Source organism: Lissotriton vulgaris, chromosome 3_2 (assembly GCF_964263255.1).
Source record: "Lissotriton vulgaris chromosome 3_2, aLisVul1.2, whole genome shotgun sequence".
NCBI lineage: Eukaryota > Metazoa > Chordata > Amphibia > Caudata > Salamandridae > Lissotriton > Lissotriton vulgaris.
The window spans coordinates 212,901,474-212,920,245 of record NC_141690.1 but is presented as its reverse complement, the minus strand read 5'-3'; the positions used below and the strand labels follow the sequence as shown (position 1 = coordinate 212,920,245).

At 47.7% G+C, this 18,772-nt stretch overlaps 1 protein-coding gene across 1 annotated transcript in view; it reads left to right on the top strand.

Moving 5' to 3' along the window:
- MAEA (macrophage erythroblast attacher, E3 ubiquitin ligase) overlaps positions 1-17,958 on the top strand; it is a 497,771-nt gene extending 479,813 nt beyond the window's left edge. Inside the window, exons 8-9 of the mRNA XM_086964234.1 lie at positions 3,306-3,501; positions 17,217-17,958. Coding sequence (XP_086820360.1) covers positions 3,306-3,501; positions 17,217-17,312 — 292 coding nt within the window. The 3' untranslated portion in view covers positions 17,313-17,958. The remainder of the gene's footprint in view (positions 1-3,305; positions 3,502-17,216) is intronic.
- Positions 17,959-18,772: the final 814 nt, after the last annotated feature.

The window sequence follows — 18,772 nt, the reverse complement described above, 5'->3', positions numbered from 1 at the left end:
TTCCCAAATCATGCTAGAGGCATATTGTGTCTTGTATCAGCATTGCTCGGGAATAAAGGTAAAATTTTCAGAGCATAGCATGGGCATAATTAGGAGCAGCACAATGAAGCACCAGCCGCAGACAAACCCATCTGGCGATGTGTTCGATATATGCCTTGAAACGGGGCGTCAGTCCTTAGAAGGCAGAATGATTAGGAGGTAGCAAAACATCTTTTTGCTATCAAGGTATAATCGAAGACTGATCTGCCCATCCCCTCTGCTATATATTCTTTTGCCTTTGGAGCTTGATAATGCTACATTTGACCATGCATATTCAGTTTTAATTAGCTGCCCTTGTTACTAACAGGATTAGAACACCTTTGATTGCTTATTCTCACAAATATTTTGATTAAATAATTTTTAGATCCCCGCCATCAGTCCACAGGAAACCAGTTGCACATTAGAGATTCTTGAATTTGTTCACTGGCCTACCCTATCGTAGAGATCAGAGTATAACCTAAAGATCACCAGCTAAATATTGATTTTTCATCACTGCATCTCCTGCTTCCCAGGTCAGGAGTGCCTTGAGTTAGGCAGCAACACCAGATGCTATCAATAATTAAATTCTTAAAAATGCTCTATATAAGTGTAGACTAGCTATTATTATTGGTGGCCAGTCTGATCCCGCTTTGGATTTAAAATTATTTGCCTGGTGCTCAAGTTTATTTAGGAAGTTTGCAAAATGCTACAAGTTACCTACGATGAAACAAGACACATGCATGAGAAGAGTTGAGTAAGTGGCGATTGAAGTCTAAGTGGATGCATCACCAGGACATGGAGCTGGCATTCTATAGTCATTCCCTTACTGAGGGAGGCATTTAATTGACTCCCTGACTCCAAAGTTTGCTTATCTGGAGTTTCATGAATGCACAATACCACTCTGCAGGTGACATGGTCTCAATGGATAACTCTATTTTGGAATGACATGTATTCCCAAATATGACAGTCGCTTGTCTGTTCTCAACATTATCTTTATAATGACCGCCACATCTAATTTAATTAAAAAGTCCTCAATACTAATTTTTTCCAAGATTTTCAAAACCGGTTTGAGGGATATGATTTGGGTTACTTTGTTATTGGTGGACAAAGTACCCAAAGAGCTATCACAAATAATCCTTTAAGTAGTTAAGAAAATATCACATCAGCAAGCAGTAACAGCCAGTGTTAAGGTTTTCGGTGCATGTAATTTGCTGTGGCAGTGGTTACCTTTACAGATTGTGGCCCTGCTCTACTCCAATACTGGTTGAAATCATTGTAGCGCTGTCAGATCCTGTCTGGTGGGCCATGAGCAAGCAGGGGCTACTGGGCCTCAGCCAGGTGAGCTGGGGCATTTGCCTCTGATGTCCCAGAATCTGTCCTACTGTGATTGTGTAGACAGGGACAAATGCAGTCCTTTAACCTCTTGACTCCCAGTTATGGTGATATCCAGCAATTACGGGCTTCTCGGGGAGTCTGTGCTTAAACTCGGGAAAACAATAACCATCCAGCAGCGCAATAACTGAATGTGCAACCTAGTGCTTTACTTTGATGAGAAAACTAGAGGTGGGCAGAAATTTGCAACATGTCTCCAATCTCTCCTTCTTCTGGGAGGAGATGTGCTGGCTGCCAACATTACCCTTGACCTGAGCTGACCGGAGCAGGATAGGGTAGGGTAGCAGAGTGGGACAGCGAGAACTGCTAGCTGGACATTTTCGACTGATGAATTTACTGTGTGTCGGTGGAGGCCCTTGGCAGGCGTTGGAACTGCTTCTGGATCACTTAGCAATAAACAGCTGATCGACTGCTATGTAGATGACAGGGTAACAATGGCATGATGGTAGCTGCAAGGCACTCTTTGGCAATGTGATACTGTTGATCACTATAGGCACACTCTTGGTTGTTGCTGCAACCACCACCACGGGCACAGGTCTTGCTTCCAGTGGTGATGTCCCCCACCACACAGCTATGGGACTTGGTGGCAATGTCAACCAAAATAGGCACAGTTGTCGGTTTACTCTGAGTGACCAGCCACAGTGCTGCTGTCAATCGAGGATTCCAGCTTGGAACTTAAGTACTAGAGAGGCTCTTGACTTGGAAAACACCTTCACTACCCCATCTTGGCCACAGGAACAGGTCAGGGTCTTCCAAACGGAACCTGCAGGCCTCGATGTTATAATTCATTTCTGTGTGCACTAGATGGGAACATCAAAAACAGAATAGCAGATATTCTCAGTGGGGAACTCTGGGCAGGGGAACACAATTTTATAGGGGACATTTCTGTACCTAAATGTGCTTAGACCAATACATTGCCCAGCGTGCTACCTAAACCATGTGCTGGATAGCAGACTATACATGTCACACACACAAGTACAATTCCCTGTGGCCAACTGTGGCTTAATTTTTTAAGCTCGTGTTTTTTGGTCAAATTATTAGAAGTAGCTGACGTGTGTTTCCTCAAGAATGACTGTGTCAAGGCATCTATTATACAGGACATTGAGCACTAGACAACCTTGAGTCTCGATGGGCTGCAGTGGCCTGGTAGAGGAGAAAATGTCCTACTGGAAATATTTCCTAAACCTGGGAACCCCAAGTAATGGTTAGTACATTATGAGGAACAATAGAGGCACTCAGGGAAAGGACATCAACAAAAGATGGCTGGTATGTATATTGGTGAATAACACCAAGTTATCGCACTGTATGCCATGTTGTGTCCTGAACTCACTACATTGACGCTCTGAAGATCTGTACATGAATCCTCCCCTGAAGGATCAAATGTAATAAAAAAGAATGCATTTAAATGGAATAAATAATCTAGTTAAAGTTTTGTAACAGGTGAACACTGACACCAGTCTTTATAATTTTGGCGTTTGCTACACATCACAAAGGTGACCTCTGAGTACACACAATCAGAATCCACATTTCATAGGGAATATTAGCATTTTAAAGAATACTTCAAGCCATAATTCAATTTAGGTAAAAAAAAGAAGACCGTAACAAAGAGGAGTGAAAAAGTGTTAAGCAGAGCAGCATGGATGGATAGGCAAAGGCAGGTTCCATCTACCGAGCCAAGGATTATGGGCAGAGTAAATGAAAATAAAGGTTGAGTTACACCATGGGAGGTGAATCAACACATAATAGAAGACACTGAATAGATGATCAGAGTTATGGGATTTATTCTTTTGGTGCAAGCGTTAAAAGGGAACATTACTACTCTTCACATTTTGTCTATTCTGAATTATATTTCCATTTCTTAATTGAGCTGAGTTTACTTCTTGACTGCCTGTCAGACAATGCTATAAAGAGGATGGGACTTCCAAAAACCCCGACTGTCCTGTGTGCAGTAAGTCCTTGAACAAACTGGCTCAACCCTTACCAATGGCGCACTGTGCCAACTCGCGGCTAGTCTGCAAGATTTCCGGAGATGTAATGAATGAGAACAATCCACCCATGATGTTACCCAATGGATATGTGTATGGTTACAATGTAAGTGTAAATATAATAAAAAATACTTCAAGCACATGAACTGCAGCCAAACTAATACTTGGCAATTGTTTTTGTTAAAACTGACTTCTGAATGTGGTTTCATTATTGTATTTTATTTGATTAGTTCATAAGTTTCAGTTGTGTTATGGATAAATTTAAATACTCTTAGACTGTTGTGCCTCTTTGTGCTGCAATTGTATGATCTCATACCTTGCTGCACAAAGACCTTCACATTGTTGTGGTTTGCAACTAGCAGATGAAGTGAAATAAGAATACCACTGTGTATTGTTTGTATGTAGTTTGCATTACAGTCTTTTACTCATTTCTCACCTTATTCCAGGGTTATGGGAACAGTGACACTGCCGCAGTGTAAGCTTACTTTAAAGAGCTTTACATTTAGGCCAGGTTAACTATCGCATCCTGTACTCGCTTTCTTCAATCCCTTGTATGCTTTCTCCCAATTCTGTTTTTGAGACTTTTCGGACCTGCTTTCAAAGTTGCAAGCCATGAACAGCAGTAGTAGAAAATGGAGAAGTAAAATCCATGCGGACCCCTTTCACGTGATTATGAGGTTAACAACTTTGAAAGATTTTTCTTCTTTTGTCGCTCACGCATATATACATAATGCTAAGCAGCACATACAATCATATCACTTTCTCTCAATAAGTACTTTACAACCTCCTTAGTTCTCACTCCATGGAAGATGAGTGATTGCATTTGTTACACTTTGCTGATGCATTTATGATGGTGACCTATACTCACATCATTTTCGGATAGAAGATCTAAAAATTATGTTTTGGCTAGTAGGCTTTTCCAAGGAATTTTGCCGATGCCCGTCTGTATACCCTTACCTGGATAAGTGGACAAAGAAGAGCCCTTAGCTCTTCATGGAAATTTTGATTACTTGATACATTGATATAGACATTCCAAAGAGCTTTCCAGGTAGTGGTAATCACAGCAGTTGTCATTGATTATTTACTCTTCTGAGTGGGTTCAGTTCTCTGTTTTATGCAGATGACACCCAGATCTTTGCGTTTAATCAACCTTCTGTTACTCGTCTCAGTGAATGTCTTGAGGCTACTCTGCGTTGGATGTAGGAAGTATACGTAGAACTAAAGACTAACAAGACTGAATTCCTTGTCATTGCCCTGGCAGTTTTTTGCTATAGGAGGCTTGACTTTAACAATTATTCTGTAGTTGTCTTGCCATATCCAGTCTCCAAGACAAATAAAAAGAAAAAAAATATTTGATAAAATTCTTTCTCTTGATCACCTAATTAAAATGATGCCTGCTACATTATTCCATCAGTTGTGTCTTTGCTGATCATTTTATCCTCTCCACGTGATCATGGCAGAGCTGAGTATACTCTCCTGACTAGACTACAGCAATGCCTTCTATCTCCGCCTACATTTGTGGCATTGACAACACTTTAGCTTTTCCAGAATGCCACCATCTAGCTGGTATGACAGTTGAGAAAATACAAGCATGTGCAGACTTTTTTTGGCATGTGCCTTGTTTTACGTGAGCAAACTGTGGTGATTGTGCTCTTGGGGTCCTTGAACCTAAATACTTGATAGCTTCTCCTGTGCATTTGTGGCTGATCAGTAATCGGCTTGGCTTTTGGAAAGCACCACTTCTCTGTTGATCCCCGCACAATTTTTCATAACTAACATTCATTCATTCATTCCTCAAGAAAGGACATTGACTACCAAAAGATAGTCATATGTTTTCATTTTTTTAAAACATATTTTTATTGGCATTTTATAGTTTAACAATGACAAGTCATAATGCAAGACATGCAATCAAGTAATATACTGCATCTGTTGTAGTCAAATATATTGTTAGTGATGTGTGGAGCTGATTAGCAGGCCTTGTGTCAACAGTGGTGCTTGGAGCAGTGTGAATGCCGTATAGAACCGGGTTGTAAAAACTGGGGATAGGTGCATGGGTTTACAAAGTATGGGTATCAGACGCAGGTCTGGGTGTTGTGTGTCTCGCCAGGCGACACAGCGGCGTGTAATTGCCGTGTGGGGATGGGTACTGATGGGCCAATATCATAGCCCGATCGCCTTGTGCGATGAGGTGCGGGGTGCAACTGGCAACATTACGGACGTGCCAACGGTGAGAGTCCAATGTCTGCCGTCGCGACTTGCATTAATGGTTGAGGGGCAGATTGTCTGGGCGTGCAGGCAGCCCGGCTCTTCGCTGCGTGTTGATTGCTTGAAGCGGTTTAGCAGTAGAGCCCACTCAATGGATATGGGGTGTTTACGTATCCCTTTGACCTCTTCCTCGCAAATGCCTCCTCCTCCGCGGCCACCCATTTATGTACAGTGCCCACACACGCCGCTAGCGGGGGGGGCCCGTGGGGGATCGCCAGTGCATGGCTATACTCCTTTTGGCTAACAAGACAGCTAGCGAGATGAAGCGTGTGTGCACTTTAAGGTGTTTCTGCATTCTAGATATGCCTAGCGCGCTTGCCTCCCAAGTGTTCAAGATTGTGAGCCCTGTGAGGTCTCTCAGAGTGTCATGGATATTTTGCCAGAAGGACCGAATTGTAGGGCAATTCCAGAACATATGTTGAAAGTCTGCTTCCGGGGAGAGGCATCTGGGGCAAAGGAACTGTGTGTCAGGGTAGAATCGTTGCAAGTGCGCCGGTGTCAGATCCGCCCTGTGGAGTATGTAAAATTGTATGTTTTTAAAACAGGCATTTCTAGACACCTTTTTCGGGAAATCAAGGGCTTTCTCCCATTCCATCTCATGCAATGACCGCCCAATTTCATCTTCCCAGGTGGTGCGTAAAGTCATTAGGGGTATGTTTGCGAGTTCTCTGAGTGCTTTATAAATCCATGTGACTAAGTGTCGCCATACTCCCATGTGTAAAATGGTATGGATGACCGGACTAAGAGATTGTGATGTGGGCGGAAGCACTCGAGGAGTTGGCGGTATTGTAAGAACCGGCCCGGGGGGAGATCGTACTCTTCCATGAGACGTTGGAATGATTTGATCTGCCCGTCTTCAAAGAGGGACTCCATATCGGTAATCCCACAGTCCGTCCATGCCGCTAGCATATAAGCCGTGTAGTATGTTTCGTGCCTAGGCCAGCTGACAAGCGGGAGCATTGGGTAGAGTGGGGACGTCCCTGGCGACATGCGATGAACGCGTAGAATGCATTGGCGTGCCACTGCTACTTGTAGGGGGTAGGTGTGCCGTGGCTTGGTACCGGGCAGAAGAAGGCGTGTGAGATCTGGGGTAGAAATACTACCTGTCGTGGTGTGTGTCTCGCTAGTATGTCAGCCTGCCGTCCAATAAGATAGCCATTGAAGTTGTGCCGCTAGAAAATAGGATTCGAACGATGGGGCTCCAAGTCCTCCCTGGGTTGTAGGTAACTGCAGTGTCTTCAGTCCTATTCTATGCCTACCCGAACCCCAGATTAACGTGCCAAGAAGGGAGTTTAGGTCACGGAAGAATTTTCTGAGTGGGATCACTGGTAGGTTCGTGCAGTGGTATAACAACCGGGGGAGCATTATCATTTTGGCCAAGGCCACTCGGCCAATCTGGGCCAACGGGAGTCTGTTCCAGAAACCGACTGCTGATCTGATGCCAGCGAGCGCCTTACAGTGGTTGCCCTCGAAGATATTGGTCGGGAGTGGTAAAGGCGGATCCCGATGTAACGGGGAGCTTCCGCACTCCAGGACACCCTCTGAGTACCCATCCATATGTCGCGAGGGGGCAGATTCGGATGGAAAGGGTATACCGTGGATTTGTCCCAGTTTACTTTCTGTCCAGAGGCTTCCGCGAATTCAGTGAGTGTCGCCCAAATAGGTGTCAGGTCGTCTGTAATGTCCCGTACGTATATTAAAAGATCGTTGGCGTACATGGAGACGCTATGTACGGTGTCCGCAATAGGGATGCCCCAGTGTATGCCCTCTTGTCGTAGCCGTACGGCTAGTGGTTCGACCTCGAGGGCGAAAAGGAGGGGCGAGAGGGGACAGCCTTGCCTCGTGCCCTTTTGTACCACGAATTCCGTAGAAACGCGTTTCCCTAGTCGGACACGTGTGGTGAGTTTGGTATATAGAAGTTGTGTATATGCCAAAAGAATGGGGCCAATATTTGTGCAGTGTAACACGGAGAATAGATACTACCAAGTGAGGGTGTTGAAGGCCTTCTCAAGGTCCAGGATGAGACAGGCTGATCAGGGGTGCGTGTCCCTCACTTGATCCTGAATGTGAAAGATGCGACGTATATTCTGGGATGTGTTTCTGCCGGGGACGAACCTGCATTGATCCCGATGGATCAAGGGACGTATAATTTGTATATATCTGTCCGCCAATATCTTCCCAAGGATCTTGCAGTCAGTGGAAAGAAGTGTGATGGGATCATACGATGCCATAAGTTGTGGGTCTCGATGTGGTTTCAAGAAGGTAACAATTATAGATTCACTAAGGGATTTTGGTAATTCCCCTTGTTCGAGCTCCGTTGCAAACATCTGCACTAAGCGCGGGACTAATAGGGGGGGAAAAGTCGTATAATATTCCAGTGGAAGTCCGTCCAGTCCTGGTGCCTTGTTACGGGACAGGGCATGCAGAGCCTGGGTGATATCGGTGGACGCGATCGCCGTGTCTAGTGCCAACCTATCTTCCTTCGTGACTATGGAGAGCGTTAGGGGATCTAGGAAACGGTCAATCATGTCTGTGCAGTTGGGGTCGGGTTGCTATATACCTTCTCATAATATTGTTGGAACGCCAAGAGGATCTCGTCTTGGGCGCGCACTAGGGTGCCCCCGGGGTTAATGATTTCAGTTATAGGCTTAATGTCCGTGTCCTACCATGCCAACCATGCTGGCATCGTACCAGTTTTATCTCTCTTTATGCATACGGGTGGCATACGCTCTGACGTTATACCGGCGGAGATCAGCACTGGCCGCTTGATATTCTGTTTTAGCTTTGGCCGTGAGTGCCGCCCTTTCCTCGGACAGATTGTCTTGTTTACTAGTCGTGGCAAGGTGCTGTTCAGCTTTAGTGAGTGCCTGCTCTAGCGTCCGTCTGACCCCTGTTATTTGTTTGATACACTCTCCTCGGGCCTCTACTTTAAATGTGTCCCATTCAACTAATACCAATAAACCTGTGCCTGCTTTGTGGGTAAAGAAGTCTTGGATGCTTTGCCCTTGGTCATGTTTAAAGAACTGATCTGTTAGGCAGTCTCGGGGTAGGCGCCAGGTGGGGACTGGGGGGTGCGGGGGTCGCCAGTTTAATAGCAGCATATTTGCATCATGGTCCGACACAATCCTACCCATATAGTGTGTGGAGGAAATCTTGGGGATAATTGCCGCGGAGCAGAGGAATCTGTCTAGACGTACCCGTAGCTTTTATGGGATGGAATGAAATGAGTATAGTCGGGTACATGGGTGATTCTCTCGCCATGCATCTGTGAGTGCCCAGTGTGTGACCCAAGCCCGAAATTTCTCGGTTTGCTTGTGAGTGGGGGAGTGTAAGGGTGGGGGTTGCGATCGGTCCAGGGCGAGGTCCAGCGTACAGTTGTAACCTCCACCTAGAATCCATGGGATGGCAGTGAATTGTGCTAGAATCCCTGTGTGACGGTCCCAGAATTTGTCCTGCTCTATGTTGGGAGCGTAAATGCTACCTAAGAGAACTGCCTGGCCATCTAGGATCCCCTCTAGTAGGGCGTATCTGCCATCTTTGTCCACCACCCACCTAAGTTCCTGTAATGGAGTCCCTGGCCTAACCCAGATCAGGGTGCCACGTGCATACGCCGAATAAGTCGTGGCACAGATTGTGCCACGCCATTTAGCTTGTAGTTTGCCCGCTTCAGTGCTAGTGAGGTGCGACTCCTGGAGGAAAGCGATCCTGGCGTCATGATGTTTTATGTATGAATATACAGTATAGCGCTTCCTCGGTGTGTGAAGGCCCCTGACATTGAGCGTGAAGATACTAATGTCCGTATGTTGTGCTGCCATTTTCATGTATCAGCATTAAGGCCCGCGATGGGAATTTATATCCATCGGGGTCTCTGATCCCATAACCCTCCTGCCTGGGGAGGCACCCATGTGACCCACAATGTTGCTTTTCAATGTGTCAAGTTCCCTGACTTGTACCATGCTATGAGGTGAGTGGGACGGGACTGAACTAGGGTGTGAACTTGTGTAACTGGGGTCCGGAAACAGTCCCACTACCTAGGATCCATCGTTGGAAAACGATACTTCCAAACTAAATCCCTACGAGGGGGAAGGGTGTGACCAGAAACTGCGGGGTTGGCAGTGTGTGTGTGCGCGAGGCTACGCGCTGATCGGGCCTTTGGAGGATCAGTAGATGTCTCACTAGAGCCGTCAGAATATGGTTGTGTTACATATGTAGTGCAAGGGGAGTCCAGTTCGGGTCGGTGCTCACGATGACGTTCGTGAGATCGTCTCACGTCGAAGAGGTGCTCATTTGTCCATCTAGGATAGCATCAGCCGTCTGTGGGGTAACCATGGGAGGTGTGACTGAGTCCCCGCCGGACAATGTTCCGTCCCTGTCGGTTTCTCCCTCCGATGTGAATATGTGTGGGGGTCGATCTATGTCCTGCGTTAGGGGCGATATCTGCAAGTCGATCACTGCCTGTAGTGCCTCCCGGCGTTCCTTCACAATTTGTGTCAAGTCTGGAGACTCCTGGGGGAAGGACCCGGTCCCTCTAGTGGTCCTGCCGTGGGGTCGCTGCGGGCCGCGTCTTCTGGATCGCAGCGGTTTGGGGCTGGGGTTGCATGTGGTCTCAGCTCTGGATTGTAGTGGGCAGTGCTGATCCACCCAATCATGAGCTTCTTCAGCGCGGACGAAGAAGATGGCTGAGCCCTTGTGCAGAACCTTGAGGCGAGCCAGGTAGAGCAAGGAATATTGAACATTGTTCGCTCGTAGCCGCCGTTTCACATCCAGGAAGGAGGACCTTTGTTGTTGTACTGCACGTGCGTAGTCTGGAAAAATCATTATTTGCTTATTTTCTACTTGTAAGGGGCTTGCCAGTCGGGCCGCCCGCAGTACTGCGTCCCTGTCACGGAAGTGCAAGAACTTTGCAAGCATTGGTCTTGGGGCCGATCCCAACGGCGGCTTTCGGGCTGGGACCCTGTGGGCGCGCTCGATGGAGAAAAATGCAGTCCGGTCTGTAGTCTGGGTAAACGATTTTACCCACGCCTCCATGTAGTCCAGGGGATTCGAGCCTTCAATTCCCTCCGGCAGGCTCAGCACATGGATGTTACAGCGCCTCGACCACCCTTCCAAGTCATCTGCACACTCCTCCATGACAGTTAGGTGGTGGAGGACATCCTGCAGCGTGTTTTGGTGTGTCTTGACAACGGGTTGTAGGTCAGCTAGCGTCTTCTCCCCATCTTTCACTTTATCTGCCAACTTATGATGGTTGTCGGGGATTAGGCTGATATCGGTCGCCAGGGTGCCCAGCCGCTCCTCCATAGACAACCTGGAGAGTTCTGAAGCTGCCAGTACTAGGTCCAGTTTAGCTGATACTGTTGGGTCAGCCTGCGATGCATTAGTGTGTGACCATGCTCTCGTGTGTGGCATGTTTCCGGGGCAGTTTCCGGCACTGTAGTTTGCTGCGTCGTCTTCGGTTTCCCCATGGTGGCGATCACGGAGTCACTGCGAAGTGCCAGGGCAGCGAGGAGTGCGTCGCTGGGTGGGCCCCCTCTCCGGACAAGTGGATCGTGGGGCTAGTCTGCTCTCACCAATTAGTTCTGCAGGCACCCAATCAGGAGCGCAGGGCGTCAGCGCACTGTCCGAGTTATGTCCGCCACCGTGCTCCGGCCCTCCACAGGCCGGAGCACGGTGTGGTCCGGCCTTGCACCAGGTGGGGTGGCAAGTAGTATGCAAGTTACAGGTAGCACAGGGGGCCGGGTCTTGTGCCCCCAAGATTGATTTGGACCAGTCTGTTGTAGGAGTAAGTTAAGCAATTGCCCCTCCACGTTAAGGTCAGGCAACTCCTCTTTGCTATGAGTCCTGAAGCACAGCACCGGTGATCTGCCGAGGGCGCCCGCCCATGAGAACTTCCCAAGGAAGGGGTAGGGGAGCGCGGCTTACCTCTGATTGTAGCTCTTGCAGGCACTCCCCGGGAGCTGCAGTGTCCGACTCGTCAATCCCGGCGATCCATGGGCGCCATCTTAGTCAGGTGGCCGATCAGAGGGACTCCTCCAGGGGGCACACTCGGCCCGGTGGTCGCAGGTGGGCCCCCAGCTCTCAGACCCTGGTGAGGAGGGGGAGGGGAAGTGTTCCTCCGCTCTGGATCGTCGCGGCGTGGGTCGCCGGGGCGGGACGGCGTCTCGGAAGGTGGAGGTCAGCTCCGATCAAAATGGCGGGTCCGCGCCCGTCCGATGTCGCCTCTCGTCATCAGGTAGAGGCCGCAGTAGGACCGCGCCCCGATGGATGGCCTCACCGGTCTCACGCGTGCCGCAGGTAGTGGTAGCTGGCAGGCGCTGTGCGCCCGGTGGCTGTCTGGTTCTGCAGACGCGCTAGCGGGGACGTGCGGGCGCCATCTTACAGCTCGGTGCCAGCGTCCATTGCGATCAGGCTTCTCTCCAGCTGGGCACCGATTTCCCGAACCTTAAAGGCTGCCCCAGGTGCCAGGTGAATTCCGATTGTGGATTGTGGCGTGGACGGCTCTAGGTGGTCTCGGGAACCGGGTAGTATGCCGCCGGCCCGGACTGGCCGTTGCGGGCACCGGGCAATCCCCCGGTGCGCCGCAAGAGTGGGGGGGGGCGGTTTTGGGCCCCTGGGGGCCGTTTTTTTACAAAGCATTTTTGCAGCGTTGCTGCAAAAACGGCCCTGTAACAAAATCGCCCGTAAACCGGCCCTGGTAAAGAGCGCGGGCGCACCCCCAATCCCCCCTGGAGGGTGGGGGGGGCCGGCTGAGCACTGTGCCAGGGCCGGATTTGATTCCTAGTCTGGCCCTGGTATGCCGTCCTGATCGCGGAGCCTCAGCGAGCCACAACCGCCATCGTGGCTTGCTTAGCCACGCCCCCTACTCATATGTTTGCATGTGGTAGGTTTGGGGTTGTCTTTGGCCTGATGGCCTTTTCTACCAATCAATCGCTCGTTTGTGAAGACTGCTGCTGAGACTGGGCCAGGAACAGATAACATAGGAAGCTTGTTTTCTATAGAGACAAATTAGTGTGGTAGAGGAAAGGAGCATATACCAGCGACTTCCTGTAAAGTCTAAATTGGAGCTGAAAACTGTAGTTAACTTGCAGTAACTGAGTAATACGTGCATGAGAAAAGCATTGAGATAAGCAATATACTACAGGAACCAAATAATAAGATCTATAAGACTCAAGGGGAACCAGAAACACAGAAGCAGTAGCCTCAAAGCATAGTCACAACGAACTACCTGCCATAAATGATAGCATGTAGTTTCTGTGAAAAGGATTAATACAAGTAAAATAGATCAAAGCTATGTGATTCATAGTTGTTTTACAGGATCTTGGGAGAAACCCTAGGCACCCTTGTGGCAGAAGAGTGCTAATGTGAGTCTGTGTCTGAGGCTTTTAGCCTCAGATGCAGGTTTTGTAGAAAACCAAGAACGTAGCAGGAGCAAATAGACTAATGGAATAGGAGACAGGTCACATCTATTTAAACGAAATGGGAAAGCAGGAAATACGTTGGAAACTAGACACCCACAAGAACATAGAATCCCAAACTAGATATCTGCACTGGAATTCAAAAACAGGAGTAGTGTGTAGCAACAGGACAGGAATATTTTTATTTTTTTTAAAATTTTTGAAAACCTTTATTGTGCATGAAAAAGGAGGACAAATACGGGCCTACAACCGTCAGGCCGGCCACGAAACAGTTGAGCACGAGAGCAAACAATTTAGACCCCCCAGCGGTATCAGGCAGTATAGCAACAAGTAATAACAGTTACACAAAATTGAATCATGCCGCCAAGGAGAAGGAGCAGTGAAGGTTAATTTAAAAAATTTTTAAACATAAATCGGTAAAAATTAAGTCAAGGAGAACTGAGTCCATACAGTCCGCTTACAGTACATGCAGGCAGCAATAAACATGGCAGTAGTGATAACACCCAACAGTTTGGCGGCACAGTTCTAAACGACAGGAGCATCAGTCCACATATGCATACCACCCACAGCGCCACCCACTCCTTACAAACCCCCATTACAGACCCAGAACAAAGGAAAGAGAAAATTATAAAGAGATCATAAATAGGCACCATAGAAAGTAACGAAACTAAAACATACCCCCCCACCCTACACACATGCAGAGGCTATGGCCTGCCCCCCCCCCCCCCCCCCCCCAGCAGAGTGTCTGTCGCCCCATAAACCCGAAATGTAGCAAGAAAAGAGAAAAGGGGGAGAGAAAGGAAGAGAAAGTAAAGTCCAAGATCGGAAGAAAGGCATAAAAGAAAAAGCGTCACATTTGACATATAGGGAGGAAGACAAGTGTGCAAACTAGTCTATGACCCCCCAAGAATGAAAAAGGTGGGGAGGAGCCAACAATTATCAAGCTCTCTAGGCTCGCGAGCAAGGCAATGGTTAATATCCCAAACGGAGCTTCAAAATTAAAAGACCTCACAACAGGTATAAACAAGTAGCCCACCTCCAGACCCCCGTGTCACCCAGGACCAAGATCTTAACCACGAAGACTAGCAAGAGGATTTTAGTACTGCGGTCGTGAAAGAAAGAAAACATCCCTTCCCCGGCGTGCAATGCACAGCAAATACCATGACAGGCCAAGTCGTCACCAGTCAGTAAGCAAGCCAGCGTATTAGTATCCTCAGCCCTGGCCAGAGCGCCGAAATATCTCCACACATGTCCGCCGCCATACACTCCTCACCGGCCAGACAAAGGAACAAAATGGCCTCCTCCAGCAGAGAAGGCGAAGAGGAGGAGGGTACGAGTGCCCCCAGTCAACATCACTAGCAGTATACAAATGATGGGGCGCCCCCCCCTTTGTTAGATGACTCACACACTGCCGTCGCGGAGGAAAAGTCACAATGTGGGCAGGGAGGGAAGCCATCGCCCGGAGGGTCTCTGGGAGGTGCAACAGTGTTAAGCCGGTGGCAACAGTAGCAGGCAAAGAATCGAGGGGCGGCTTCGCAACAGTAGCCTCGCCAGAAGTGAAACAAGCAACTGTATCTCCAGGGTCCGATCGACTCTTCACAGCCTCGCAGTGTGACACTGTCTCCTGAACAGGGTTAATCACCGGCAACAGGGGGACAAGCAATCGCAGTTGTGTCAGACCTTCCGCAGCTCCCACTATCCGCTGTTCCAAAATGTAGGTTTGCCTCCGCCATGTCTCCTGGGCATCCAGCAAGGCAGTCAGGACATCACCGCGGGTCGGTTCCCGTCCCATCGCTGGCTGACTCGTGCAGGATGGGCGCACCCCCCCGTTGAACACCTGATTAGGCATAGACAGGATCCTTCCCGTTGAGGACGAGGAGTCCGCCATCTTCCCTCCACACGGGAGGGAACGTCTTGGTCACCTCCGCAGCAGGCCCACGGTAGCAACAGGGGGGCGAGCACACAGGCGGGAGATAGGAAAGCGGGAGTCCCCGACAAACAGGCAGCACACAGGTCAGGGCCAAGGCGGAACGAGCGCTGTCCATGTAGCTAGCGACGTGGACGAGTTGAGTCAGGGCAGGCACCCCAAGATGGACTCCGTGCCGTCCCCAGGCTCACCGGGGAGAAGGTAGTGTGGGTCGGATTCCCATGGATCGCGTGAGCAGGGCGATCTGGCCAAGAGCCTTACCAGTTCGAAAGGGCGACGTGTCTCGCCTCCGCAGTCAGGAATACTCTCATCCCAGTTAGAGTCTCGGGAGCGTGATCGGCTGACGGCGCCCGGCCATTTCAAATCTGCGGTCGGCTCCAGGTCCCGGGACAGCTTCAGAGGCCGGGAAACAGCGTGAGTTCGCCGCGTAGGCGAACGGCGGAGGTCTCAAAAGAGCACCGGTGGCGTCAGCGTTCTCGTGCCCGTAATTAGGCACGGGATAATCAGGATGTGTGGCAGGATTCGGGTGCAGGATCGGACGGTTCGCGGAGCCTGTAGCTCACACGTCCGTCTCGGTCGCCATCTTGGCTCCTCCCCCCAGGACAGGAATATTGAAACAGCATGACATTTATCAACAGAACATGATTCTGGAGTGCAATATAGCACCAGGACATGAATGCGTCACCAGAACTGCATTTGTATAATGCACTCAGGACAGGATTTCAGGACAAGTAACCCGGTAAATCCAAAAAGCACCAGGACAAGAACTGAGAATTGAGGAATCGGAAAGCTGCAGGCAGCACATCAGCAACAGTTGGGTTTAATGCAGAATCATGGCCATGGGCAGCTCAGAGCAGGCGCGCGGGTGCAGACAGGCAGGAGCAGAGAATCATCAGTTTGCTTCAGCAGGGAAGGCTGCACTGGGTCTGGGAAATGCACAGTAAAAAACACAAAAGGTATAAGAAATGGAAACACCGATTCTATGTCTTGGGGTATCTGTGGAAATCAGGTAATCAAAATGAACAGTGCTCCATCTCCGAGCTTTGATATCTTGAAGGCTTAAGGAATGAAAGAAGTACATGAACCAGAGTGCATCAATATGCAGAGTGAAAACCAGGAATGTACTGAAAAATGGAAGAAAGTTTGAAATATGATGTCTCATAGTCAGACTGCTGAAGGCAGGATCGACCTCCTCACCCCAGTGCGCTTAGCAGCACCGCCAAGTAGCAGAATCCCAATACCTATCATGGAACCGCTTTGTAGAAATTGTCTTTTTAAGTAAACTTAAGTAGCATGCTGTCAGGGGGATCAGATTTTTCTTTATTAATTTGTTAAAGCTTACTTTGCTGACCAACTCTCTGACCTCCAGTTGGATAGTGTAACACTGGAGAAGTATTCCTCCAATTTCAAATAGTGTACAAGTATTTTAGGGCAATATTCAGATCACTTGGGCCGCTGGTGCTACAGTCCATTGGAATGTAGGCAATCCAATATTGCTCTATCTTTCCGGTGCCTTACCTGAACATTAGATTGTGATCATGACCCAGAGCTGATGCGTGAGCTCTGTGTAAAGGGTAGTTGGATAATACTTTGAAGGGCACTCTGGTATGTGTAGAGTAATGCCAACCATGATCCTGCAAACAAAATTAAAGTCCATGTATTATTTAAGCCTGTTTTAGATGTTTAAGTTGAATCAAAGTGGACGAGAAAATAGAGGCTTGTCACCTATAGATTCTGTGTATTGGTCCATTTCTTTGCAGTGTGAACCTATTCTAAAATCACTTGCTGTGCATTATTCCATTTTATGATTGGCTCAGGCAGAAGTAAAAACATATTTTTATCTTGGGCGTCATTCATATACGAAGCCAAAAACGAATGATTTCCCCCTATAAGAGCATCATCTTTAGGTTAAATTTTTCATTGATTTGGAAGCATACACCCGATTGGACATTGCAAATTATAGGTAAGTAACTTCTTATTTGGTGTGTAGATGTTAAGTGTGCATTTCTGTGGGGATTGAAATAGGAATATACAAAGGTACAAATTTAATATACACACCTCCGATATACATTATAACAATGCAGAGGTAGATTTAGATGTCCTATCTTTATAAACTGCTTTACAATAGAACCAGGGAACAGATCTTTGACTAAAGTTCACGAGCCCTGTAATTCTGCCATCTAAGATGAACACTGATATTTTTTTCTTTTATTTCAGTCTCTCCTCTCTATCCGCCATGATGACAAAGTTATTTGCCCAAGAACCAAAGAAGTTTTTAACTTCTCCCAAGCTGAGAAAGTGTACATCATGTAGATGGATAGTTCTGGTGCGCGACGGAGTGACCATAGGGTACAAGCGCCGTAAAAGGGTGTGTGCCCTGCTTGAGGGGTCTGTAACGTGGCAAAGAAGCATAACTGGCTATCTAGAGAATTACACCTTCCTGGTGGTAGCATGTTTCTTGCGACCAAAGATCAACAAGCAACAATGAAATCTCTCTAGAGACAAAATATGAACTATAAAGTTTGTACTTGAGAAAAAAATATTTTGATTGTAATTGTTTTGTAACATTACAAGTATGCTCCTAAAATATGGTTTAATGCAAAAAAAAAGTGAATTTTCTTTAAAGTTGTATTAGATATGTGTGTAGGGCTCAATATATAATTAGTGCTGCTGCCTTATTTCTAGCTTTGAGAATGTATTCCCTTGAAAAGAGCTGTTCTCCCTTTTTGCAGGATCCTAAATATCTGAACAGTCTTTCAAGAAGCTGCCATAAATTTTAAAGTTTAAATATTATACAAAATATGGAACTAATATTTCAGTTTTAAACATTAAACATTAAAAGAACATCATTAAGACTACACAACAAAGCAGTAGGTTAATAATATTGTAGAGGTTTGTATTTAGCAATTATTTTTGCATGTTAGTATTGATTAGCAAATAAAGGATTATCAATGTAAAATCTGTGGCTAAAACTTGCTTTATTCTTGGTCTATAAATCAATTCTTTATTGTACCGTGCCACATTTCGAAGCGCTTCCTTCTTGAAAATAATGATTGGAACGGGATTACTTGAATATACAAACACATCACTTACAAGGAGAAATAGAAGCACAAACAACCGGAAACGTAAAATGATGACCGAGAGGGACATTTTCTATGGGCGCTAATGGACAGGACAGTTTTTCAAGCTGGACGAGGAGTTTCCCCTTCACGAGTGTTTCAAGCAGAGGCGCCTCCATTGAGCGGAGGAGAATCGTCCTGCCTGCTGCAAGCGCAGTAGGCACACATGAATAAGTAAAACGGCATGTCAATGCCATTTTACTTAAACGTCGCAGTGCAGGCGCGTGACTGAATCCTGCAATTACAGGATTACAACTGCCCCTGCAGGGTGCATGTCTGGTCGGATGTCTCTTTTGCTATGGCCAGCCTGACATGCGCACTGTAAACCCAGCAGTCCCCTGCTCGTGAACACTGATCGGAGAGAGAGGTGCACACCCGGGGGAGCAGTATATATTGAGTTGGGCGCCATAGCGCCCCACCATATTTAGGTCGAGCCTAGCGCTAGGAAAACGACCTTTTGCAATCACTTCAGCTTTCCTAAAAGCTTGTGCATGTGGGGCTCACACGCCACTGGCCTTTGCATTTGGCTTTAGTATGCAATTGATCAAAGGCGTGTGGAGGTCCCAGCATCTTGTGAAATGTTTACTTCCAGAGCATTTTGCTCTCGGGAGCCAGCAGCGCGTGCAGGGTGCATCTGGTTTTAATTAGCGTGCC